This window comes from Eschscholzia californica, unplaced genomic scaffold (genome assembly GCF_041429995.1).
Source record: "Eschscholzia californica isolate CP2 unplaced genomic scaffold, dmEscCali1.0.p SCAF_1, whole genome shotgun sequence".
In the NCBI taxonomy this organism is placed as follows: Eukaryota; Viridiplantae; Streptophyta; class Magnoliopsida; order Ranunculales; family Papaveraceae; genus Eschscholzia; species Eschscholzia californica.
Genome location: NW_028238198.1, coordinates 79320913 through 79347300, shown reverse-complemented (window position 1 = coordinate 79347300; position 26388 = coordinate 79320913). Strand labels below are relative to the sequence as shown.

The 26388-nt window shown below is 36.4% G+C and overlaps 5 protein-coding genes across 7 annotated transcripts; 3 read left to right on the top strand and 2 right to left on the bottom strand.

Annotated features, from left to right (window-relative positions):
* Positions 1-3418: 3418 nt before the first annotated feature.
* Positions 3419-8788, bottom strand: LOC147569614 (aureusidin synthase-like). 2 transcript variants are annotated; one of them, XM_086656154.1, is made up of 2 exons: positions 8539-8788; positions 3419-5158 (listed from the first exon to the last, which is right to left on the bottom strand). In XM_086656154.1, the coding sequence occupies exons 1-2, from the start codon at positions 8622-8624 to the stop codon at positions 3574-3576; spliced, it is 1671 nt and encodes a 556-aa protein (XP_086512280.1). In that variant the 5' UTR covers positions 8625-8788; the 3' UTR covers positions 3419-3573. The 2 variants fall into 2 exon arrangements, with proteins under 2 accessions (XP_086512280.1, XP_086512279.1); XM_086656153.1 differs by lacking the exon at positions 8539-8788 and adding an exon at positions 5431-5585.
* A 965-nt stretch (positions 8789-9753) lies between these two features.
* On the bottom strand, positions 9754-11379 carry SYP112 (syntaxin of plants 112). 2 transcript variants are annotated; one of them, XM_086672195.1, is made up of 2 exons: positions 11151-11379; positions 9754-10799 (listed from the first exon to the last, which is right to left on the bottom strand). In XM_086672195.1, exon 2 carries the CDS (start codon positions 10774-10776, stop codon positions 9874-9876), a length of 903 nt encoding a protein of 300 aa, XP_086528321.1. In that variant the 5' UTR covers positions 10777-10799; positions 11151-11379; the 3' UTR covers positions 9754-9873. The 2 variants fall into 2 exon arrangements, with proteins under 2 accessions (XP_086528321.1, XP_086528312.1); XM_086672186.1 differs by having other exon boundaries at positions 9754-10812; positions 11151-11255.
* Positions 11380-14659: 3280 nt separating this feature from the next.
* Positions 14660-17298, top strand: LOC147569612 (Pentatricopeptide repeat (PPR) superfamily protein). The gene has a single exon (XM_086656079.1). It carries the CDS (start codon positions 14820-14822, stop codon positions 16914-16916), a length of 2097 nt encoding a protein of 698 aa, XP_086512205.1. The 5' UTR covers positions 14660-14819; the 3' UTR covers positions 16917-17298.
* Positions 17299-17673: 375 nt separating this feature from the next.
* On the top strand, positions 17674-19101 carry LOC147569611 (DNA polymerase epsilon catalytic subunit A). The gene is made up of 4 exons (XM_086656090.1): positions 17674-17959; positions 18058-18164; positions 18248-18378; positions 18770-19101. Exons 1-4 carry the CDS (start codon positions 17908-17910, stop codon positions 18915-18917), a joined length of 438 nt encoding a protein of 145 aa, XP_086512216.1. The 5' UTR covers positions 17674-17907; the 3' UTR covers positions 18918-19101.
* Positions 19102-20166: 1065 nt separating this feature from the next.
* LOC147569610 (alpha/beta-Hydrolases superfamily protein) lies at positions 20167-23054 on the top strand. Its single transcript, XM_086656083.1, has 7 exons — positions 20167-20630; positions 20734-20835; positions 21520-21658; positions 21791-21961; positions 22044-22287; positions 22420-22511; positions 22660-23054. The coding sequence occupies exons 1-7, from the start codon at positions 20522-20524 to the stop codon at positions 22931-22933; spliced, it is 1131 nt and encodes a 376-aa protein (XP_086512209.1). The 5' UTR covers positions 20167-20521; the 3' UTR covers positions 22934-23054.
* Positions 23055-26388: the final 3334 nt, after the last annotated feature.

Here is a 26388-nt window from a genome sequence, read left to right as displayed (position 1 = left end):
CCGAAAATTATTCTTTAGGCCTAAAATTTTTGGATTCTTTTTTCTTGGTGACACTATCTGTTTTAGCAATTCTTAACCTCACAACAAGTTAGATTAATGTGGATATCATCATATGTCTTTTAATTGCCATTATACTTAGTATTCTACCTGATGTGAGCTTACGAAGACTTAGAAAAGTAAAATGATAGTTGATTGAAAAAATTTGTGTAAGCTGAGGGTAGAAATGTTGTTTGTATTTAACAAAATTGAAACGAATTCTCAATAACAAAGTTATTTACTTGTAAGCTGAGAGATCGATCAAGAAACAATGAAAGATTGAGAGAGAAACAATGAGAGATCGAGAGACATAAATAGAGAGAGATAGTGCGAGAGTGGGAAAGACCGAGAGAAATGGTAACAGTAAGTGACAGAGGAGAAGAAAGGACAGAGAGGAGGAGACAATGGTAGTCAAAATGGTGGTAGTGGGAAGTTATGGTGGTGATGGTGACAGGGAAGATGAAGATTAGGGAGCAATGTTTGATCAAGGTAATTTTTGGGTTAAAAAGTTATTTCCCCGAAAATGTACATAAAAACATGGATTTCCTGGAGAATTTATTCTCCGGAGATTATTCTTTAGAGTTAATTCCTATTTGGCCCCCTACTTTGTGACTAGCTTCCTTTATGGCTCCCTATTTTCTGTAAATTCAAATATGGCTCCTATTTTGAAGTAAATGTCCCAACTGCCCTTTCTATATTTATCATTTTCAAAATAAAATAAAAAAGAAAACTTTAATTCCACCTCATTTCCCTCTCCCCCACACATATCTCTCCAACTCACCTCTCTTCTCCGACGAAGGTCGCCGGCCGGAAAATTTCCGGCCGACGACCTTTCTCGGAGAAGAGAGGTGATTAGGAGAGAGAGAGAGAGAGAGAAAGAGAGGTGAGTTTTATTCCCGGAGATTGTTCTTTATGCTCCAAAACTGCGGCCTAAATTTTTTGGATTCTTTTCTCTTGGTGACACTATCTGTTTTAACAATTCTTATCCTCACAACACGTTACTTAGATTAATGTGTATATCAGCATATGTCTTATAATGGCCATTATACTTAGTGTGTTACCTGATGTGGGCTTACGAAGACTTAGAAAAGTAAAATGAAATTTCCAAAACATTTAAATTTCTTAGACAAGTAAACAACTTTGTTATTGAGAATTCTTTTCCATTTTGTTAAATACAAACCACATTTCTACCCTTAGTTTACACCAATTTTTCCAACCAACTATCATTCATCTACTTCATCAAAAAAAAACTATCATTCATCTAATTTTATCCTTTATGTCATTTAATGGTCTTTCATCTAATTTTATCAATTAGGTCACGTATATAGCTTATACATTGCTTACTTTAGCAACATTTTCAAATGTATAAAGAAGTTTTTGTTTGTATATTTATTCTAGTTTATTTATAATATAGTACTTGTCTTCTACATATATATACTTGCTACTTGAAAGTTAATGGATCTAAAGGTGAGTTGCTCACTTGCTTGCTTGGAAACATTTTTATTTTATTTCGTTTTCTTTCTTAAAATGATTAGTATATGTATAGATGTAGAGCCCATGCATAGTGTTTTCTATATGGAATTTATTACTTCCAAAGTTAGGTCGAAAGTTGTGGGTACCCATATATAAATTAGCATATATGAATGGTCTTTTGTAATTGGAAGTGTTATATATTGTATACATATAACATTTGGAAGGAAGATCAAGTTGGTTAAAAGACATGACTTTAAGACACTGCAATTATTCAAAAAAAAATCTCCACCTTATAAGTAGATCACATCAATTCGTCAATACGGTTGATGGTAATTTATCAGATATTTATAACACGTTACAACTAAGAGTTAGAATATTGTAATGCTAGTTGAATCGGGACATTTGTAAAAGCTTGTTCTCTATAGATGAGAAAACTGTCTTTTTTTTTTTGTTGAACTCGTTGAGAAAATTGTCTAATTGAGTGAATTTAGATATATACTTAGCTAGTAAATTAAATTAAAAGCTAAAGAAAACATCTTGGATTTGTTAACACACAGCTTTAAGTAAAAGTTGAAGTCAAAACTATTTGACATGTTCTAAAAAAAATATTATTATATATGTCCAATGAATGAGGACTCTATGAGGATAAAGTAACAAAATATAAAGAAGAATAATCATGATAAGAAAATCACGCTTGTATTATTTGATCATTGCTTATCTATGATAACGTAATCTAATAATTAGATTTTGTTAATTCATTCTCTTTTTCTTGATTAAAAAGAAAAAAAAAAGACACATATGATAGACTCGACCAATTTTTTTTTTGTTGAACAGAACTCAACCAAGTTGAGATGAGATACTCTCAACAAAAAAAAGGCCAGCGCTTTGGGAAAAGCTAAATAGTTTTCAGAATTTGAAGACTTCGTAAAAATTGGTCAATTTTATTTAGGGGGAAAGCAAAATACTTCTCCACCTCAGCTCTCTCTCTCCACCTCACCTCTTTATCTTCTCCGATTAGGTCGCCGGCCGGAAAATTTTTCGGTCGGCGACCATGAAAAAAAAAATAATTTTTTTTACTCTCTCTCTAGAAACTCCGGCGAAGGGAAACCCCTTCGCCGGAGTTTCTAAAGAGAGAGAGAGAGTGAAATTTTTTTTTTCATGGTCGCCGGCCGGAAAATTTTTCGGCCGGCGACCTAATCGGAGAAGACAAAGAGGTGAGGTGGAGAGAGAGTGAGGTGAGGTGGAGTGTTTTTTTTATTTCCCGGAAAATTTCTAAAATTCTACATATTCTCTTTAAAATTCACACCCCGGAAACTATTTAGCTTTCCCCAAAGCGCTGGCCAAAAAAAAGAGTTGAGATGGGATATTCTATCAGCGAGGGAGGTGCCTATAGAATTCTTTTCGACCAGAATAAAAAGTAAGAAAGTGTATAGAATACCAAATTTTGTTCAAAACCCAATTTCTTTTTTGGTTGGAGTCATGTTCAATATTCTCTAGGTTTGAGTTTTTGATGTGAATTTGTACAAATCTATAACAACCAAATTCAGAATATATATATATAAATTTGTACGAACTGCACTCGCCTAGACAAATGCAACCCTTTCTGCAGAGCTAAAACCTAAAAAATGTACTGGGTTTACAAAGAAAATTTTGACCCAGGAGTGGAACAAAATTCAACTAACTTTTCCAAAACACGAAGTGATGGAAAGTAAAATGGATTAAATTTCTTTCATCAAGTCCATACTTTTCTTGTTGGGAAATGCTAAGTGTACAAAGAAACTTTGACAAGATTCTTGTCAAGGATTTTGTACATGTAACACTCCCGTTTCTTGTTTGGGACATTTTTTTTCCTTGTTTTTTGTAGTTATTTATTTTTTTCGCTCCACCTATCACAACCCTTAGATTATAATTTACTAAACCCAATGGGATTATTATTATTCAATTTTATCATCAACACATAAACTCACATATAGAAACTAGAAGTTTAGACAAACAATATTGAGTAGAGCTCAACTAGCATTCTAGCTAAGCTTCATGAACTTGCAAGTATAAAAAGTATATATATTAAGTCATATATTCGATCCGAATCCCATCTATGGTGCTATTGACTCCAGTCCCAGCTCGGGGTACCAACGTTACCAAAATCCAATCATCATCTTCTGCTTCTAAATCTCCGATTAACTCTGTTATCCCCAACTTGAGATCAATCTTCTTGTCTAATGACTTGTCACCATTTCTTGGTCTAGACATAGTCCCTGCAAACTCTCTTGATTCTGGACCTATATCAATCTCATCATCTTCACTCACTAGATTAACATAAACCTCAACCTTAATACCCACCTCCTTGCTCATATCAATTCCATAAACTACCAAAACCTCTTCTTCTTCTTTCTTCTCTTTCTTGCTCCTACACTTCTTTGGTCTACTAACCTTAGCTCTTATTATGCTATCTAGTTTTCGACCCTCTGGCTCAAACTTGGAACAAGAAAATGTATTCATGTTCATTAACTTGAGTTTTTCACGAGCAATCTTCGGTGGCACTGAAGGCTTAGGTCTAGCATTTAACCATGGAGTATCAACCCTTTCATAACTATACCCAAGTTTTGTTATATCTAAAACATCGCGAACTCTAATACGAACAAGTTGTGAGTTCTCATTGTAGAAGAAGAAATAAGAGTTTAGCCAATCCGGGTCTTTGAAATCGGGTTGGTTTGACATTCTCATTTCTCTCCAGACTTCCCAAAGTCGATCCATATTCGAGTGGTGGGCAAAAAAGATTGGATCAAGGGCAGCTAAGTAGAACACACCCATGTCTCCTCTGTAAGGAATCAAACTACTTCCTACCCAAGAATGAATGCTGTTATGAGGTAGAACTTCCAGTGTCCCACTTCCTATACAAGAACCATTCTCACTGTTCTTGTAACGACATCCCATGAAAAGCTCAGGTTTTCTAGAACCCGATACCATTTGGGTATACAAGAGAGCTAGGTTTCTTTGGATCAGTACATCGTCATCTTTAAGCTCACTATCAACACGAAAATAGTTGAGATCAATTACCCTAGGTGGTAAATGAGAAGAATCCCGATTTTCGTCAAAGAGAGAGCCATTCAAATACATGTTTGGAATAACCATTCCCTCTGCAGAATCCCAATTCCAGAATGGTAAAGCGAAAGTGTCGTCTCCTATAAGTTTCGCCAAAATTCTTTCGTAGAAATGTAAATACATTCGATGCCAGGGAAAGAAGATCCACGAATCATGAATGTCAAGAGAGCGATTTGAGTACTTAGTGTTATAAGCACCAGTGCAATATGCACAGTGCAGGTTAGATTGACGCACAAAGTTTCGAGGGTCATCGTAAGGAAGAGATTTCATAATGGATATGGCATTGTTATATTTGGCAATATATTCATCGTCGACTAGGTGGGCCGGCCGACGAATACGAAGAGGTTTGTTATGAATAGGGAATTGAAAATCAATGAAGGGTTCTTCAAGTTTAGGAGGGCAACAGTTTACTGTTATGGTGGGTGCTCCATTAGATTGATGACAAGATGATAAATTGGGACTAATGACAGTGCAGTCATGATGAATCTTATGTCCCATAGGCCCATTACCACCAAGATTGTGTTTGTTGGATAGTCCTCCTCCATCCCTGTAAGAAGAAAGTAAATTTAGTTTAAAATGCTGAAAAAGTGTATAACTAGCATAGAAAAAGTGTATAAATGCAGTATATTGATTTTTCTTAGTACTGAAAAATGAAACCCTTAGCTACGTTGGGACACAAAACGACTGCTTTGGTCGTTTTGAGCTCAGGATGCTCTAGGCGGCTAAACAAGCGAGTTGGTCACATCTTGTGACATAAATGGGATATATCGTGAGCGAGTGTGCAGGGAACAGAGAGATAGAGACAGATGGTAATTTTACCCTACGAAAGAATTCACATGTCCCGGTAGGGATTTAGCTTCCAAAACGCCACAAGCCAAAATCGTTAGAGCTAACAACAAGAGCATGTCTTCCATATATATATGAATATATATTACTCGCCAAACACTCACTTGAGCGCAATACAACCAAACCGAGAAATATATCACTTCTTGTTTGTTCGTACGTTTATCTAGCTACTTAGGAAGAGCTTTTATATCAAAATAGGTTAGCCAATCTATCAGAGAGAACTAAACTATTAAGGGAAGAATGCGAAAACGTAAAACTATGCTCTCTAACGGAACGTTAAATGTGAAATATCACCCCATATTCATTCATTTGTCAATTTCAGAAACGCTGGATTCCCATCTAACTTCAAGAAAGAAAGTGTCAACCATTCCCAAAACTCAATCTTCTTTTATAAAATCATCATTTTTATGGTAAACTAGATCTGACACTTTGAGTTGGTGAAGTAACTTCTTTCCTTGAAAGTAGATATTGGAAGAGAAACAAAATAATTCTAATAATGTGAATTATTTACTTATGAGTAATTCATTTGGAAATTGGACATATGAAATTTGAAGAGGAAAATACCAAGCTCTTTTATTTTGTGCAATAAGTAGTGTTAATTTTGTGGTTATTCAACTCAAAACTAATTAGCAATAAGTGAAGATGACCTTGATATTACATTTTTGGTTAAGAGATTAATCTTTTTCTACATGAGACTATTTTCACATCTTTCAACAAAAAAAAAAAAAAAAGACTATTTTCACATGCTCTTTCACGTGACGGTCGTGTGACGTTCTTTGAGGTTAATAATCGTTTTTTTCAAAAACGTGGAACCCTGTCGCTTTTAAACATATCACGTGTGAAACCTAACTCTATATAAGTTCAATTGACAAGGATTTCCTTATCTATGAATAGTTGAGGAGGAATAGAAGGAAAATGACCTAGCAACAGAAATCCTAGACAGATTTGGGAGGGAATCCCAAATCAATAGTTGTGATTGAATTGTCAACTTCATTTTGATTTGTGCCCTAAATCAAGAGGAAGTTCCGGCCGTTGATTTGGAATTCTCTCCCAAATATATCTAGGTTTTCCGTTGTTGTATCACAAATGAAGAACTAAATATGCGCTGTGACATTTCTAATGAACTCTCAGAGCACGTTTGGTTAAGTTAGAAAGAGAAACATTAGATGGTTATATTTACACCATCCTTATACCATTTGTAAATTAGACGTATAATTTAAGTTACACTCTAATTACATCAAGATACCGTTAAACCGGCCGTCAAGAGACCGTTGAAACAACAGTCTTATTCATTTGTGATCTTCTGATAACATGTCATTTACATTGATTAAAGCTATCAAACCAAATTGCCCTTGTTTTGTTATACATGTGAAATTGAGAAACTTGATCAAATTTAGATTTGAATTGTCTAACTTCTTTTATTACCATCAGTCCTAATCTGATGTGTATTGGTCGAAAACATTCATGTGGAACCCATGGTAAGACTCACATGTTAGTTTCTTAATATGAAAATCTTGCTTTCAAGTTTCAACCATGATAGAATGCCTGACCCATTTTTCGGCATAATTCCGATCGAGTGACGTGGTAAGACAAAATCCAGAGATAAAATCTGCGATAGTCTCACATCATTCGCGTGAGTGTTCGGAGCCTGAGCTATTAATGTACGCCTAGGTTTGGTAAGTTGAGAGGTCTTGTGGATGAGCTTGTAGAGCCTTTGCCAACAACAAAATCTCGTACCCGTGTGAGATGTAAAAAACAGAGACAATATCCTTAACTGCTGAGGGCTGGGATGTCACTAGTGGTACCGATGATAGCTCTTCGCTGAAGGTGGAGGATTGGGATAGTCCCACATCGTTTGCGAGAGTATTCGGAGCCTGGGCCATAGATGTACACCTAAGCTTGGTAAGTGGAGATGTATTTTGAGTGGGCTCGTGGAGCCTATACCAAGAGAAAAAACCTCATATCTGTGTAGGGTGTCAAAAGCGGGAACAATATCGTTAACTAGGCGTCACAAAATCAAACACTTTCTCTCTCTAATTTTTTTCCGGTCACGTCACCCGGCCAAAATTCAGCGGAGAGACGGGTTAAGTACCATTTTTGTTCAAGTTTTAGTGGGTAGGTTAATTTTAAGGTCAATTCTATTTTGACTCTCACTTTGAGACCAACTCGCCATTTTAGCCCCGTAAGTGTCTGGTAGTTTGATTTGGCCTCTAAATGCCAAAACTTGTTCAACTTTTCCAGAAACGCCTTTAGAGACCAAACTAGAGTTATTCTTAAAAAAGAGAGTTTTAAAACCTCTATTTCCACCTCATCTCTCCTCTCTCCTCCATTTTATCACTTCTCACCTCTACTTCATCTCTCTCTCGCCACCTCATCCCTCTTTTCAGGCAAAAAGTCGTCGAACGACAATTTTCGTCCAACGACCTTTTTGCCAGAGAGGTGGCGAGAGAGATGAAGTATCCCTTACGAGAATCTAGGTTCCACAATGGCAACGCGAAAGTTTTTATCTCCTAAAAGTTTTGCCATAATGGTTTCGTTCGATGGCAAGGAAAGAAGAACCATAAATATGAATGTGAAGAGAGCGACTCCAGTACTTAATACTATAAGCACCCATGGAATACAGGAATAGAAACAGTGTAGGTTAGCTTGACGGATGAAGTTTGGAGGGTCCTTGTAAGGGATTTAATACTTGACAATTGGCAATCAGTGAAGCAGACATAGACATTATATTCTTGGTTACTAGATCACCATTTTCTCACGTGGGATTATACTCACACTTAACAATGTACAAGAGCTAGGCTCACAAGTACTAGGTTCAAAAATTACATGTGTTTTCTATTTATTTATTTATTTTTTGTTGAAAGGCATGTGTTTTCTATTTAACCGGAAAGAAAAAAAGATATGGGTTACGTTCAAGGAATGACATAAGTAAAAAGGGGTGTGAGAATAGTGTCACGTGAGAGAATGATGATCTGGTAACCAAAAATACAATATCTAGTTTCTCTCCACTCATTGTCAATTGATTTTGATTTGGATCAGTACAAACTTATCATAAAGGCCCGTGAGAGGGAAAAAGGATACCTTGAGGAGGAGTTCAGGTGTTGTGGAAGGGATCTCACTTGATGTGAGCCAAAGGCCAAAAAGATAAGTAACAACAGCGAGATCATTGCAGTGATCTTCAATTATCAACTCTCTCTAGTAGATATGTGAGCATTAAACTTCCTTGACTAATATTAAGTAAATAATGGTTATACTTTTGGAAACTAGGTTGAGAAAGAGAGATGATTGTGGAGAAGAGTGAGACAGAGGTCCCATGGAGGGGAGATTAGAGATTGGGATTATTAATTATATAAGAGTTTCGAGAGATCTTAGGGAGTTGTTTAATTTAAAGACAAATATAAAGAGTATACCCGAATACCTATAACAAATGCATTGTCTTGGTTTGTATCCAAATCGAACAAATAAACTAACACAAAAAAATGGATGGCCACGATTTATATGACTTACCCTCTAACCGCACTTGTTTTGTTTGTTTTATATGGCGAAAACTTACTTTGAAGCAATGGATACGAGAAGTAGTAGAGAAAGTATGGAAAGTAATAACTTTTACTAGATATGAGGATTGCTTTGTTAAGAGATAAACTTCAAACTATTTGGCCCTAAATTAACAAGTAGAAAGTCCTTCTAGACGGGTGCATTCAACTAAAAAACGACGACTTTTTCTTTCGTTACCCATGCTAGTGGTAGGTAAGATGTGTATCTTGTAACATCTCTACTCTTTGGATTGTAGGTTTGTGTTAAGAAGTCCTAATTATCTCCTAGCTTAGTTGGTCGGGTAACTATTTGAAAGACCAACAAGTCATGGGTTTGATCACCAAGAGTCGTAGTTTACCCTCTTCCATTATTCAATGTAAATGACTCTTAGGCTTACTATATAGTTGTTAAATGGTTTGAAGGGTTCACAAATGTCGGTGTCATAGTCGTGTATGTATTCATTTAGTTCATGTCGATACTCACGATGTATCAACGTAATGATTGAATAACTCTAGGAGATGTGAATGAAATGAGCTCACTTCTGCTCACCTTTATCAAAACTATTTTGTGGCCCTGAAGATTTGACAAACTCAAACATTTTGTCACCATATTTTGTCCAATGAACCGTTTACCCCCTATTCCCCTAACTAATTCAACTTTACCCCCTAACTAATTCAATTACGTACACTTAAAACGACGGATGGAATTGTTAGTTAGGGGGCATTTTGGAATGAGAGCCAATCCACATGATTAAAACAAACAGGCTGCAAACAACAGGTTAACTAGGAACATCAATTTATTCAGAATTTGCCTGATTGTTCACAAAAATAGATACCACATTCTAGAGAACAAGAAATAAACCTAAATTTTGATAACCTTCTTTCAAGAACTTAAGGTAGAAATTGTACCTATCAAAACAAGGACTAGAACCACAATCCATACCCAACAAACCCATATACTCATTCTATCCCTTTTCTTCGCCGAATTAGCCGCAAAAAGTTGATCGGTTCCACCGCTTATCATTACTCCCGCTCGAGCCACATTCGCCTCAATATCATCCATTTCTTCTCCTTGACCCTCAATCAAAACTGCCATATCAAGAAACACTTGATGAAGCTCCATTAAACTCCTCTGTATTTCCTTCAAAGCTTTCTGTCTTTCTTGATTCTCCAAATTCAATTCTTCTTTCTCAGCAAATACTTCAACTCTTCCACCTTCTTTAATCATCTTATCAATAAATTCTTCACTTGGTACTTCCCCTGTTGCATTAAAATACCTCCTTTTCAATCCTTCCTTGTGTTCTAAAACAATTCTTTCTCTCAAATTCTTGAAATCATTCATCAAATCTTTCAATCTAATTCTTAACCCATTCGTTACAGAAATTCGAGTTCGATCGACCGAACTTCCTTCTCTATATGTCAAAGAAATGTCTCTATTTGATACATTTGATTTGTCTAGTGATTCGAGTCTGAACTTGATGTTTTTCGCCTTTCTTAAAACAGTAACCATGTCGGAATCCATTCGATCTCTTAACCCGCGTAAAATTTTAACACTGTGAGTTGTTTTTGTCTCTTCATTTAGGTCTTGAAGATTAACAAGTAAACTTCTAATTTCTTCCATCTCTTTCTTGATTAAACCTACTTCTTTAAAGAACATTGAAAGGTTATCTGTATCGGTTGGGCCGAGTCTCCCTGTCTCGATATCCGGAACCATTTCAAGATCTTTCATAGCTTGTTTCTTCAGTTCTACATAACTCAGAAACGATTTGGTCATTAAATCGTTCATCTCTCCAAAAATTTTGAACCCACCTGCAAATAAAAACTAAAACATAAAATTGACTATGATTTGATATTAAGTACAAGAAATTTAAAAACAGAAATGACCCATTCTCAACAATATGATTTTTCAAACAAGAATTAATTCAAGACTAAAGATTAGGGTTTCTGGGGTTTCAAGATTTGAGTTTTTTCTAAAAGAAATCGGAGTAGCGAAAACAGGGGATAATTTTCTCAATTAAGAAAACTAGAGAAATCCATGAGATGATTACTGAATAAAACGATAATGGGATTAATATTTAAGTAGAAAATAACATATAAATCATAAATTTATAATAAAAACAAGAAAAATGGGAAAAAAATTCAAGGTGGGTAAGATCAAACCTAAGGAAATCGATGATTCTGTTCTTAAAAACTGTTCCTGGAAATGGCAGAGTTAGGGTTATAAGATATTGTGAGATTGATCGTTGATGATGCAAATAATTAGCGTGGGTGATTATTTTGAATGGGATTTGATTTTTGAGTTTAGTTCTTTAAAGATATGAAGAATCGCGATTTTCAGGTGCCGTTACGTTTATAGAGGATTTGAATTTGAATTAGAGAATTTTGAAGTGGTAAATCTCGAAACTGAATATGAGTCCTTATACACTGTTGCAAGATAGAGTTTAGTGTCATACTCCGTATCATCTTCGTCCATAGGATTTGAATTTGAAGTACACAACCGTTAGATGAGTGTACCTGGGTGGGGTAGGATTGTGGGAATAGCCGGATAGTCCAATAACCTGCCGGAATGTTCATAGTCTGGTGGAGAAGTTAACTCATCATAATCCGAGTACTATTTATAAGAAAAATTAGACCGACTCTAAACATAAATCTTATTTATTTTTTTTATTTTTTTTTGGAATAGATACTTCATTAAGGGCCAAAAAGGCAATAAGCGAATTACAATGAAGTAAACAGAAATGATAGCAATACTGACAAACCCAGGGTGCTAACATGAAATTAAAGTAAATCTGTCCCTAAAACAGATTTTGCCAGGTTATGGGCTAGAAAGTTCTCACAACGTGGCACCCAATTGAGGACATATTTTTGGAAAAGAGATAGCTGTTGTTGAATAAGGAGAACCGTTGATTGTATCCTCCAGGGGACTTCATCTTCACCGTCCAATATGGCTTTAATTAGGGTTAAAGAATCTCCACATATATATATCCTATGGAAACCTAAACTGAACGCCGATTGTAAAGCTAGCAGTAAGGCTCTCGCCTCACTATCCAATGCCGATTTGGGGGTGGTGATTTTACCTTCTTGAAGTATTATATTGTTGGATGAGTCTCTAATAACTATACCCACAGAAGCTTTGTTCTCTTGATATGTGCCATCAAAGTTTATTAACAACATAAATCTTATTTAGTTTGTCTTGATTCGCGGTTTAGTAGATCATAATCATCAGAAACACGAATCAAAGAAAGTTACGTAAGATTTATGTCCACACTTTGTCTGGTATTTCTTGTTCCCTCACACTATTCAATTCTGAGGTGCCCACTGCCCAATGTCTGCCCGACTCGATATTCTCGTTAACCTATCCAGGGATGCCTCTAAAAATCTACAACAGGAGCACTTGGCCGAAGGGTATAGCCCTTTTATCTCACCAGAGTGCACCCGAGAAATCTTTGATCTAATTAATTTGTTTTTCAAATTTGAATATTGATTTATGAATTATCTTACAAAATCTAGTGCATTGTAAGAAATTTTGGGCCTAATTCTAAGAAATAGGCTTTAATAACACCATAAGTCCAAAGTAAACAGAAAATTCCTAAAAACTCAAGGGAGATTTGCTGTTTGAACCCCCTTTCATATAATTCACTTGCTGTTTGGACTCCCTTTTTCTAAAGTTGCACTTTGGACTCCCTTTTTCAAAAAAATAGTTAAATATAACAGTGCAAAAATATTTTTGAGATGAAAGTACTATTTTACCCTAAGCAAATGAGGAATACTATTTTACCCTCTACATAACCTAACCTAACCTATTTTTTAACCCACATGTTAACTAAACCTAAATAGTCAACCCGCTAACTGACCCTGGGATAAAGAAATCCATCTGACTGTCAAAACCCTCCATCGACCTTCATCTTCTTTCATTCGAACTCTAGCTTGCAAACAAAATCTGACTGACTGGGAGAGGAAGCAAATGGATTGAGAAGAAAAAAGAAATGCTAAAAGTAGTATTAGTAATAAGTTGACCTAATTAACTATACCATTAGTGAACTTACAAGAATATCTGAAGTTTTATTATCAAGACCAGTTCCAGCTGAAGCAAATGTTACTCCGATGGCAAAATCTTTTATATTATACATAGGATCCAAATAAGCTGGTATACCCGGTTTGATTCCAAATGCTTCAGAAATGAAATCAGTAGCAATTCTACCATTACTAAATCTTCCCGCTATTCCACCTTCGAACTCTCTTATGTAAGGAGCGAAATTGCTCTTCCCTATTGTCGGAATTTGATTATTATTTCATGGTAAATGAATCGAGATTGTTATTTCATGGAAAATCTATTTGTAATGGTATAGTTAATTAGGTTAACTTAAATCTCTCTCCACTTTCTCGCTCTAAATCTCTCTCTCTATCATTTTCTTTCATGGCTGAAGTTGAAGAGTGAATGGAACTCTATTTTTGCTATCTCTCTCTAACTCTTCGGATTGAACAATCTTGGTACAGATTACAAGCACTAGAACCTGGTTCATTTTGTTACTCAATCCTCATTTAAAGGTAAAATTGTTGTTCTAAAGCTTTATTTATTTGATTTCTGTTGGAATTGCATGTTTATTAGGGCTAACTTAACTCTGCTTTTGTTAGTTTCAACAGAGATAATGGAAGATTGAATCCAACTTTTGTTTTGATTCATTTAGTAATCAACGAAAATTAAACAGAACGTAGAGAAGAAGAGACTTTGGCCAATTTCCGAAAGAAGAAGAAGAGACTTCAATCCAACTTTTGTTTTGATTCATTAGTAGTCAATTTGATAATTATCCATTAATTGATGTAGAAGGAGTGCTCACGATGGCCTCTGAACTCTGAAGCCATAACCTAGGGCTAATAAGACATAACCGTGGGTAAGAGACGGGCCAACGAGTCTCCCATTTCATATGGACTGAATCTTTGGATCCTTGATCTCCGTTCACATGGCACACATCGGCTTGCTTGAGTTAAATAAATTAGGGAGTCCGAAGTGCAATATCAATTATATAAGGGTAATCCGGGAATTATTTAAAGTATAACTTTAGAGACGGAATATTCTCTTTTGATTCTGTCAAAAGGGAGTCCAAAGTGCAACTCTGGAAAAAGGGAGTCCAAACAGCAAGTGAATTATATGAAAGGGGGTCCAAACAGCAAATCTCCCAAAACTCAAAATTTCAAAAATCTTGTGGTTCACCAATCCTTGTCAGCCGTGAATTCACCAAACAAATCATTTTTGTATAACTTCACTATCTCACTGCATTAAACAAAATGTAAATAAACCAACGTCTTTTAATGTCTGATTTCATTCACTTAGTTTGTATTGGGTAATTTATCGGCAACCTACTACCACTCCCATCTCTTCTGGGTCAATGGGTTGGTGCATACAACCCTCCGACAAGGGGTGGGAAACATACTGAACAGGTAGTCTGCGGACACATACTTCTCCGGTCCGGACGGAACACACATTTTAAATTTGTCCACTCGGACTGTCGGACAAACGGGTAGACAATTGACAAAATTGAGTTGTCTCTCGTCCATCCATGTCCGCCTAAAATACCGGGTAATCCAGGCATCGGGCTATTCCGGCCCGAACTAACCAATTTTATTTCTTCTTTTAAGTGTTCATAAAGATACTAATAAAATTTGACTGTGCCATACCATAACCCATGGCCAATAAAATTTGGGTTGCCCCATGGCCTATGGGTTATGGCAGAGACAACCCAAGGTTCAATGTGTTTTTTCAAATAAAAGCGGCAAAATTAAAGATTTTGCTTCTAAGCGCTTCAATCAGCCTCAAAGCCAACACCTAAGATGAGGGCAAAATCACTACCTCTCAGAATTATTCTGAAATCTAATCTCAGAAATCAAACCCCACATCAGAAGTTCATCTCTTCTTTGGCTCAATCTAATAACTACTACTCCAAGAAATCTTTTTTCAAACCAAGCAATGATGATACTCTAATCAACCGTTTATGCCAAGAAAAAAAATTCACAGAAGCCATTGATACTCTTTGTCAACAGAAACGATTAAAAGAAGCAATTCACATTCTAGACCTTTTAGATCATTCTAAAACTCGCCCTTCTGCCACTATTTACTCTTCTCTCCTTCAGCTTTGCCTCCAGCTTCGAGCACTTGATGAGGGTAGAAAGGTTCATACCCATACTAAGAAATCTGGGTTTAAACCTGGGGTTTTCATTTGTAATCGTATTCTTGATATGTACTCAAAATGTGATAGTTTAAGTGATGCACGAAAGATGTTCGACGAAATGACTGAGAGAGATTTGTGTTCTTGGAATACTATGTTATCTGGATATGCCAAGGCTGGAAAATTAGAAGAAGCTTTCCGAATGTTTAGAGAAATGCCAAGAAAGGATAATTTTTCGTGGAGTACGATGATCTCTGGGTACGTTCGACATGATCGACCTAGAGAAGCTCTTGAATTGTATAGAAAAATGCAAGTAGATGAAAAGTTGAAGAGTAATAAGTTCACAGTTTCAAGTGCTCTTGCTGCTTCAGCTGCTTTTCCTTGTTTAAGGGTTGGTAAAGAAATTCATTGTCATCTAATGAGGATTGGGTTGGATTCAGATACTGTGGTTTGGAGTTCACTTTCTGATATGTATGCAAAGTGTGGGAGTATAGAAGAAGCAAGACACATTTTTGATAGAATGTTGAATCAAGACGTTGTTTCGTGGACAACCATGATTGCTAGGTACATCGAAGGAGGGAAGAGAAAAGAGGGTTTTGAGTTGTTTTCCGACATGTTGAGATCCGGGATTAGACCCAATGAATTCACTTTTGCTGGGATTTTGAATGCTTGCACAGCTCAAGCTGCAGAAGATATTGGAAAACAAGTTCATGGGTACATGATTAGAAATGGGTTCGATCCGGTTTCCTTTGCGGCAAGTGCCCTTGTCCATATGTATTCAAAATGTGGGAATATTGAAACTGCAAAGAGAGTTTTCGAAGGCATGAAGCAACCAGATCTTGTTTCGTGCACGTCCATAATTTCCGGGTATGCTCAAAATGGTCAACCTGAGGAAGCACTTCGTTATTTTGAATTGCTACTAAAATCCGGAACTAAACCTGATCACATTACATTTGTCGGGGTCCTTTCAGCTTGTACTCATGCTGGATTAGTTGATAAAGGGCTTGAGTATTTCAATTCGATAAGTGAGAAATATGGATTATCACATACTGCCGATCATTATGCATGTGTTATTGACATGTTGGGAAGATCTGGCCGCTTTGATGAAGCTGAAAAACTTATCGATAATATGCCGATGAAGCCCGATAGGTTTCTGTGGGCTTCCCTACTTGGTGGCTGTCGAATTCATGGAAACCTTAAATTGGCGAAACGAGCTGCAGAAGCATTGTTTGAAATAGAGCCTGAGAATCCAGCAACTTATGTTACATTAGCGAACATTTACGCTGCTGCTGGGATGTGGGACGAAGAGGCGAAGATCAGAAAGAGTATGGATGACAGAGGAGTGGTAAAGAAACCAGGTTTAAGTTGGATCGAAGTTGAGAGAAAGGTTCATAAATTCTTGGTAGGAGATAACTCACATCCCAAAACCAAAGAAATTCATGACTATTTGGAGAAGTTGGCAATAATGATGAAGGAAGAAGGGTATATCCCGAAAACAGATTTTGTGTTACACGACGTGGAAGAGGAACAAAAGGAACAGAATTTGACTTATCACAGCGAAAAGCTTGCTATTGCTTTTGGTATTATTGCTACTCCACCTGGAACACCTATTAAGGTTTTTAAGAACCTAAGAACTTGTGGAGATTGTCATTCAGCAATTAAGTTTATTTCGAAAATTGCTAAGAGAGAGATTATAGTAAGAGATTCAAATAGATTTCATCATTTCTTGGATGGGAACTGTTCTTGTGGAGATTTCTGGTGATTTTGAACAATTTCCGAGTACTACTTTAAGTTATATGGCTGCCCATGTTGAAGATTACATCATTACATAAATAGAGTCGCATTTCGTATTCATTGATTGTCTCAAGTGAGAAAAATTGTATGAGAAAGGGCTCCAATAAGTGAAATTTTGGTAAATTATGATGAATCAGCCTGATATCTCTTTGGAGAAATAAGGTTAATGTTACTTGAGGTATTGATTATTTTAATGTCAATGGAAGAAGTTGGCTATGGGCCGGGATGGGCCGAGCTTTCTCAATACTGGGCTAAATGGGCTCCTTTAACCAGACTGTTCTAGCAGCAGTAAGTTGTTTATCAATTCCAATGCCTTGATAATTTGAATACAATGTCAATTGTTATGTCTAGTATTACTTGCAAATAATGTTAACATTAACACGGGCGGCCACAATTTCATAATCCGGATTTCAATTGTTAATCTCATCCTCTGTCAAATGAAGTTGACATATTCAAATACTAGATAAGATATGACCCTTTCCTATATATATATATATATATATATATATATATATATATATATATATATAAACTTGATTCTTTTAGGAGGAAGACTGACCCACTTGGGAGAAATCTAGTGGGTTTTTGAGCTATTCTAGTTTAGAAACACATGTCATGTGTAGAAGAGACAGCATGGCAATTCATAGATGATAAATACAAGGAATCAATGGATTTATCTTAATCTATTTTTGGTTTTTCATGCTCCCATGTTTGTATCATAACAGACACTCTCAAAATCCTTTATGTGCAGATAAATAGTAAGTGGCACTAACAACTTCTGTCTTTTCTTGATTTCTTTAATACTATTTTTGTTTATGGGTTTTGTTTGGAGATAAGAATAAAACTAGCTAAAGATCCACCAACTCACTTTATCCTATTTAAAGACTAAAGAAGGCACCAGATTTTAGTAAAACTCTGAGGATTGTGTCTCAAAGTTGAAAGTTGATATTCGATTAGAAATGGGTTCTCTTATGGCAGGTTGGGACTCACCTATTCATGATCCTAAATCTGGTAATTCCATCTAAATTTGCTTCATCTTTTTCTGTTTTTGTTCTTTTTGTGTCTTCTTAATGATAGTTAGTATCTGACAAGTGAGGGAGTTTTCGCAGTGAAATATCAGAGAAACAAGTCCTTGATGAAAGAAGAAATTGAAGCTTATTGGAGATCAAAGAACTCAGTTGAGAAAGAACATCTCAAACATAATACAGTCATACCAGTATGAAGTTTAAACTTGTAATAGCTCTTCCTCCTGATAAATCCCTTTGTTCTTAAACCACTAATTTTATCTATGTATTTCAGAGGACAGCGATTGAATCAGGATATGGGGTGCTTCAGAGATCGAATTCGTTGCCTTTGACAGATAGAAAGGGTAACTTCTTGGTTGTTGATTCTGATACAGCTCTGGAGAAACTGATGAAGAGAAACGACTGGTGAGTCTGAGTACTGATGATGATCCTCCTAGTCGTGCCAAAACCCGACCCTGGCTTGCGGGTTGACCCTAACTCGTTTGTTAGATCCTGACTTAGACCTTGGCTAAGCTAGATACAAATATACAATAAGGGTTGAATTGCATATACTTAACTACTTAAGGCTGTCAGAATACGAGTTTGAAGAAACGTTCGAAGTAAGAGTTGAGCGTTTCAAACCCACCAACCCTAACCGTTTGACCATGACCATGACTCATATTCCATATCAACTACTTCAATTAGACTAAAAACCCAAAATTCAAACACATAAAAGTTAAGTTGGTAACTTTGTGTTTTCAGTTTTGGAGTAGTTAATCTGAATTCTTGTTTATTGTGTGATTTGGATATATCATAGGTGGACAAGGAGTGACTGGGCATTTCTGAATGAACCTCCTGTTATAGCTACTGAAGGCCCAACTTACAAATATGCATCTCAGTATCACGTTGCCGGAAATGGCGTCTTTGGGTCATCGAAACCACCTGATACTCTCGGCCAGGGATAAGAACATGAAAGATCATTTTGGACTAATAAGTAGTTCTCTGCTGCAGTCTATATGTCAATGTTAGAATAAGTATCAGTTATAAATATTTTTATGCTACGAAGTATGTGTTTCTGTAAGGTGTGATCATGTAAATTATATACGAGGGAATGTTTTAAAATTGGGTTTCTGGCTTTTCAACTGAAAACCAATTTGCCATAGTGTAGAGGCTCTGGATATTATTATATTCTTGCCTATGAGCCTTTTCTAGTTCACGCCAGAATACTTTCAAAGGCCTGAATGAAAAAACTATTTGGAATCAATCGGTATCCGTCATACAAGCTTGGCTTGGAATAAAATTGATCATAGACTAAAGCTATTTGAAATTGCATTCATAAAGGAATTCCAAAAAATTATCCTCGTAGTTAGTATTTACGGGCTGGCCTGTTGCACACAGGTATTGCACGTCTCTTTTAGTCTGAGGCTGAGAAGAAAGATCATAGTAAAAACTACTAGGCTGCAACTTAGGGGCATTCTAAATAGTCTTTGGAGAATAAAGACTTAGTCAATTAAAGACTCAGGGGACATTATGTTTTTGAGTTTAAAAATTTATTTGATTGAATTTTGCCCTATATTCTTCGTTTCACCTCACATTCACCACCACAATTACCGACCACCACTACTGTTTTGGATCATTGGACACCACTCACCACCATATTTTTTCCTTTCTCTTCCTCCCCCTTTCTTTCTCTCTCCAAAAACCCAACACTGTTGTTGCCTTGCTGGTAAGATGTTCCCTCTTCAACCTCGATCGAGGGTGGCTGGTCGGCCACGAAACATGGTCGACCAGAGACAAAAAATTTTGTGTCCGATTTCGCGGTCGGCTAACCACAAGACCCTTAAGAAGGGTTCCCAATGAAGCCTTCCTCGAGGTTCCTTTCGTTTCAAACGAAGGGAGTTCCTACGAAAGAAACTGTTCTCTTCGCTGGAACAGTGAGAAGGAAAAAAAAGAGATCGGGCAAGAGAGATAAAACGGCAGAGAAGGAGAGCAGGAGAGAAAAGAGAGTGGGAAATTGCGGTGTTGGTGGTGGTCGGAATTGGTGATGGTTCGAAGTGGTAGTCGAATGCGAGAGATAAAAATTAGAGAGTACGCAATAAACAAAGTCGACTTTTACACTCAAAATAAAATTTTCTCCTAACTCAAATCTAATTGGTCGAAATCTTTATTTCTGACGGAGTATTTAGGACACTCAAACCGGCAAACATTAGATTTGAATTAGAAGAAAAATTAGTGTCCTAAATACTCACCTAATTTTCTCCTAATTTAAATCTAATTGGCTCCAATTATCTTTTTCCCGGGAACCATTTCACATTTGTGACTTTTAACTGTCACAAATGTGAAATGGTTCCCGGGAAAAAGAAAATTGGAGCCTTGATGAACGTTAAAGACAAAAACAAAAAAGGACATACATAAAAATCAAAACATTTAAACCTTTGGAGGATAATCGACCACCTCTGAGAACACTCCAACCACAGAAAATCCAAACACAAAGGAAACTTGCAAATCATGCTTATTTCTGGGGTTCAATCTTCTTCTTCTCACTGGTTTTGTGGGTTTTAGGGTTTCAATGTCTTCCTCATGTAATATTTCTTTCTCTTCAGTCAGATTAGAATTCTTCAATCATTCCCTTGGTGGCACCAGAAGGTATCTTGTACCACCAACCACTCTTCAAAACAGTAAGAAATTAGCTTGTTTTTCTTGCAGTTTATTGATTTAAGAAATGGGTATTTTGTTAATGGACTTCTTTAATGATGATGATCTGTTTCTTTTTTTTTGCAGGAAGAAACTGTGAAATTCTTAGAAGAGATTTAATTTTAAAAGGAACTGTTGTTGCTGGAACTTCAGTTGTTGGTTCTTCTTTGACTACTGATCCTGTTCAAGGTCAGCTATGTTATTTCTTGGCTTTTTGATTGTTTCAGATCTGATTGAGTATTTAACTCTTCAATTGGTAAATCAGATTGAGTATTCTTAGATGAAAAATCCAATTCAAGAACTTCAAGTTATTATAGTTTTGATGTTGATGCACTTTGAGAATTGCCCTAAGGGCAAGGGTACTCTAGTAACCAAGACTATAAATGTCTAGGTTATCTCCACTCGTGGCCGATAGGGTTTTAGTTGTATGATCACAACCTTAACATGATACCAGAGTTGGCGCCACACGTGATAGGTTTAAAGGTCACATGTGCTCCACGTCACCTAAAAGGGAAAAAAACATGTTAGGCTCACATAACGCCACACATTAGGTGGTGTCTACCAATAGTCCCACGTAGACCGTGAATGGGCATTTGAGAATAGTCCCACATGAGAAAAAGTTAAAAAAGTCTTGTTGAAATGGGTAATTTGGTAACCAAGAATATAATGTTTAGACTTTAGATCTTCTATACTCGTTGCCAATTGATTTTGAGTCTGAAGACCATAAATTAAACAAGCCTTTCTCCTTCTTTATGAACGTTTACACCGAATGCTTGTTCTCCGTTCCAGCTCCAATCAATCTTTTATTTTGTTCAGTCGCTCACAATTTATCCAATAATTATCCATTTTGAACTTCGTTAAAACTATCTGTAGCGATGGAAAGATTACCTTTCAAGCCAGAGGGCTACAACTTTTGGACATGGAGAGGTCATAAAATACATTATGTCGAACAAGGACAAGGACTCCCCGTTGTATTAATCCATGGGTTCGGTGCTTCTGCATATCATTGGAGGTTCGTCTTCTCATCTTGTTCATTGATACGCAACCACAAGTGCACCAAACTGTTAGGAGTATAATCTTCCGAAGTTCCAAAAAAGTTTGTCATCGATTCTTTAATTAAGTCCTCTTGTCTGTATATGAGCAGATATAACATACCAGAGTTGGCTAAAAACTACAAAGTCTATGCTTTAGACTTGCTAGGGTTTGGTTGGAGTGATAAAGCACTAGTCGACTATGATGCCATGGTATGGAGGGATCAAGTAGTTGATTTCATGAAGGAGATTGTGAAAGAACCAGCTATTTTGGTCGGAAACAGGTAAAAGTCTCCACCTTCAAGGACCAATATACAGCTTGAATACCCAGCGCTGCAATAAATAACTTGGCCTTCTATTTTTCAGTCTTGGGGGATTTACAGCACTGGTTTCAGCAGCAGACTTGCCTGATCAAGTTGTTGGAGTTGCACTGCTGAATTCTGCCGGACAATTTGGGAATGCGAGTGAGAAAATTGAAACCAGTCAGGAGGAATCGGTGTTACAAAAGTTTCTCTTAAATCCACTGAAAGAAGCATTCCAGCGAGTAGTCCTCGGATTTCTTTTTTGGCAAGCGAGGCAACCAGCTCGTGTTGAATCCGTCTTAAAAAGTGTAAGCCACTTCCAACTCAAAGAACCAAACATCTTCCACTCCTCTATAGGAAATTATATATCTTATACCAATGCTAGAGAACAACTAGAAATTGCAATTATATCGATTATTAACTTAATTTTATGACTATAGGTATATACCAATTCAGCAAATGTGGATGACTATCTTGTGGAATCAATAACCAAACCAGCAGAGGATCCTAATGCTAGAGAAGTTTATTACAGGTACGAACATAACTAAGTAAATAACGGGAATAGTGAGTATAGTTCATCGAAATAAAAAGTTTCTATTTCTAGCTCTTGATCTTCTCTCCTACCATTGTGTCGTATTTGTCTGAAAACCATTTGATAAGGGTTGCTTTGATTTCTTTAGATTGATGTCAAGGTTCATGTCGAACCAGACCAAGTACACACTCGATAGTATCTTAAGCAAACTCAGTTGCCCATTGTTGTTGCTTTGGGGCGATTTGGACCCTTGGGTTGGGCCGGCAAAGGCTAACCGGATCAAAGAATTCTATGCAAATTCTTCTCTTGTGCATCTACAAGCAGGGCACTGTCCCCACGATGAAGTCCCGGAGCTTGCTAACAAAGCACTCGTCGAGTGGTTATCTTCTCTCAAGATTGAACCTTCTACCCAAACTCTTTGATCATGTCATACAATTTCAACTTTTTTTTTACCTTACATACACATATAGTGAACTCAAAATCTGATTGTAAATTCATTTGAACTCCACCAATTACAAGAGTCTTAAGATTATTTTGACCTAATCTTCTGATATTTCTCTATACATTTTTTCTGCATCAATAGCCATTGCTCTTTTTGCTATTTTATGTGAATAGGGTCTGATATTTGGTGGTGTGGGTCTTGGTCCTCTTTAAAGCAGAAACTTCAGTCTTCTAGAGAAAATCAGTGGATGCCTCAATCAATTCGTCTAAGATATTCGCTTTATTTCTGAAACGAAAAAAATAATGAGTTAGTCGGTTTAACATGGTGTATAGGGTATAACTCGATTACGTATCTTTTTCTTATATTAACTTATAATGTTTCTTCACATCTACTACTATATATATATACAAAAACTACAAAAGAAGAAAAGAAAAGATGTTGGTGGAATGTGTAGTGATGAGCACCATCAATCTTGTATGATGGGTTATGTCATTTGAAAATTGAAATAGCATCCATCCACCCACCTACACCCCCCTTGCCCTCTTTAGAAGTAACCCATCACCTTTTCTCACAACTTCATTGATTGTCTTTCTCAAACACTTTTTTTAACTCTTACCCAAAGAGAACCTGTTTCTAAAGAGTTAAGGAATTCTACTAATTGTGAAGATACTAGTCTTCCTTAGAAACCATATTATCATGTTTAGGTTAGGTCTGAATCACTCAACCAATTAAACAAAATCATAGATTTACACATTTCAGTTGTGTTTGATTGAAAAACAAGTTGTTCCTGCAGGTTCTTCCCCATTTGAATAAAAGTTGGTATGCCAAGTTGAATCTCCCACCAATTTCCTTTTTGGGAAAAGAAGAAAAAAAAAAAAAATTTGTTTTGTTAGTTGTGTATAATAATTTGAATTTATATTAATTAAGAAAAGATAATCTTATCTTATGTTATAGAATACGCATTAGGGGAACCAGTTTTCTAGAGATAATCAAAAGGAATCCACACACCAAAAAGAAAAACACTAGAAATAGAAAGGGGGATTGCTTGAAGTTGGGTAATGTCCTGGTGTTGATCACCATCAGTTTTCATAATTCATTTGGTGAGTTGGTGAATGTGGGGGTTATTGCCATTTCAAGAATGAATGAAAATCATCAAGCAACCACCACCTTTCTTTTTTGAGTTAATCCCATTTTGGTCACCTCAAGATGACTAACTCACTGAAATGACCCCTAAAACTGACTAACTTTTGTTTTGGCCCCTTTTTCTATTTTTTGTCAGTCGACTTTAATTATTGACTTGTCTCTTCCTGTTCTCTCCCACTTCTTCAAAACTTTGTTCCTTTCTATCCTTTCTCACTTTCTTTTTGCTGGTCGCCGGAGATTGACCAACGACCATCATTTCTCCCCTTCTCCTACCACCATCTGAATATTTTAGATCAAATTTGATTTTATTTCCAGTTGCAGGTAAAAATTTTGAAGAAAAAAATATTTGAGAGAAAGATTATCGAGGAAGAGGAAAAGTAATCAGGTTAATGAGAAAGCAATGAATTCAATATAACTAGACATTGATTCTAGTCTTCTCAAAGCCATTAAATCTATTGTTCCTTCATCTGTCTCGAAAATTACACTTGTCGTCGAAACCTGAATTAGGAAAATGAGAAAAACCATTGTGAAGTAGTCGCATCCAATCAATCATCAAAGTTGCATATTCTATTTTCTTACTACTCCTCGGCTCCATATTATTATGAAAGGAATTATGGTTTTAGATTTCATAAAATGATATTTTCTAGTTCTACGGAAGTAATTAATAAGCTTAGTGATGTAGAAACGCAGCGGAATTAAAAGAGATGAATAATTAAATAAGAACGATGAAAATAAAGATCAAATAACTCTAAATAATAAACTTGATTAAAACTTCAATGGGGTTTTCTCTCATTCTGAGGATAATAGACAAACTAGACATCCTTTTATAGGATTCTGGACTTTCCTAGATAGACTTGAATTAGACTTCCTAAATAATTAAATACTGCAACTTCCTAAATAACTTGGACTCAAATATGAACCTTTCCAATTATTGGAAATATTAAAATAGCATAATTCCTAAACCTAAATTAATTAATAATCATACTAAAATAAGGACTTCCTAATTCTACTCTCTTTAGCCGGTTGGTCCATGACCGGGTCCGGTCATGGAAATAGTCTCCACGCCGGGTGCCCCTGCATCAGCATCCCCTTCCCTCAAGAGGTTCGTCCCGAACCGTTTGTGAAGAGAATATAGTTCTTCCGATCCATCTTCAATTGGCAATAACGTCACAATCTTCTTCTTCCACGGAAATTCATAAACATTCAAACGACCACGGTAAGTGGCATCAACATCAGATTGCCAAGGTCGTCCTAATATGATGTGGCATAAATCCATATCGGTGACATCACAATGAACTGTAGACATATAAGAAGAACCAATAGAAAGATTAATAGTACACATGTGATCAACCCGTGTAGTAGTTCCGGACTGAATCCAAACGGTTTTATATGGGTTTGATTTAATCATTGTAGGAATTCCCAAAAATTTGACCAGTTTTGTAGAAATCAAATTCTCTACACAACCATTGTCAATCACAATAGTACAAACTTTATTCAGTACTGTTCCTCTTATAACGAACAAATTCTTTCGATGAGATAAATTCCTCTTTAAAGGTGTGAAAAGAACTCGTCGAGTGAGTAACATAACCCGATCACCGTTGTCGGGAATAGTATCAATTCGTTCCAATTGATCATCATCTGTATCCGAATCAGCTTTCTTTTCCACCAAATTAGCTTTACCGCGAGAGGGGCAAGCATTAGAATAGTGGCATGTTTCAAAACAACGATAACACTTACCTGGTGGAGGTTTTTTATAAGGATTTTCTGTTAGTGATTTAGTACCGTCCTCCGCCTGCTTTGATTGATCTAATTCATCTAGTAGAGTTCTGACTGATTGACTTATCGTACTATGTCCCCGAAAAATGGAACGTGAATCTGATTCAAAAGACCGAGCTACACTAATACATTCAGAAACCGAATTAAAAGCTCTCAAATTAACCAAATCTTTAATATCGCTACGAAGTCCGTCCTTGAATTTTTCTACTTTCATTGACTCTGAATCTGGGAGATTAAGTCTTGTTATTAGTCTTTGGAATTCCGAAGCATATTCCTCAACGGAACGTCTTCCTTGGCGGCAACGTAAATAATCAACACATAGTTGGTTCTCATAATCCGGAGGGAGGAACCGGGAAAACATCAAAGGTTTCAATTCTAACCATGAAGAAATAGGAGGAAGGTGTAATAAACGACGATTCTCAGATTCCTGTTTCCACCAAGTAAGAGCAGTTTTAGATAAATAACCAGTAACACAACGTACCTGTTCAGGACCTTCCACTTGCATAACATCAAAAA

Excerpts from the sequence above, each read along its gene's own strand:
- SYP112 (XM_086672195.1), bottom strand. The coding sequence starts at position 10,776 with ATGAACGATTTAATGACCAAATCGTTTCTGAGTTATGTAGAACTGAAG.
- LOC147569614 (XM_086656153.1), bottom strand. The coding sequence starts at position 5,525 with ATGGAAGACATGCTCTTGTTGTTAGCTCTAACGATTTTGGCTTGTGGC. Across the intron at positions 5,159-5,430 it reads CATGTGAATTCTTTCGTAGG|GGATGGAGGAGGACTATCCA; the intron begins GTAAAATTACCA and ends TTCTTCTTACAG.
- LOC147569610 (XM_086656083.1), top strand. The coding sequence starts at position 20,522 with ATGTCTTCCTCATGTAATATTTCTTTCTCTTCAGTCAGATTAGAATTC. Across the intron at positions 21,659-21,790 it reads GCTTCTGCATATCATTGGAG|ATATAACATACCAGAGTTGG; the intron begins GTTCGTCTTCTC and ends GTATATGAGCAG. Across the intron at positions 21,962-22,043 it reads GCTATTTTGGTCGGAAACAG|TCTTGGGGGATTTACAGCAC; the intron begins GTAAAAGTCTCC and ends TCTATTTTTCAG.
- LOC147569611 (XM_086656090.1), top strand. The coding sequence starts at position 17,908 with ATGGGTTCTCTTATGGCAGGTTGGGACTCACCTATTCATGATCCTAAA. Across the intron at positions 18,165-18,247 it reads AACATAATACAGTCATACCA|AGGACAGCGATTGAATCAGG; the intron begins GTATGAAGTTTA and ends TATGTATTTCAG. Across the intron at positions 18,379-18,769 it reads CTGATGAAGAGAAACGACTG|GTGGACAAGGAGTGACTGGG; the intron begins GTGAGTCTGAGT and ends GATATATCATAG.
- LOC147569612 (XM_086656079.1), top strand. The coding sequence starts at position 14,820 with ATGAGGGCAAAATCACTACCTCTCAGAATTATTCTGAAATCTAATCTC.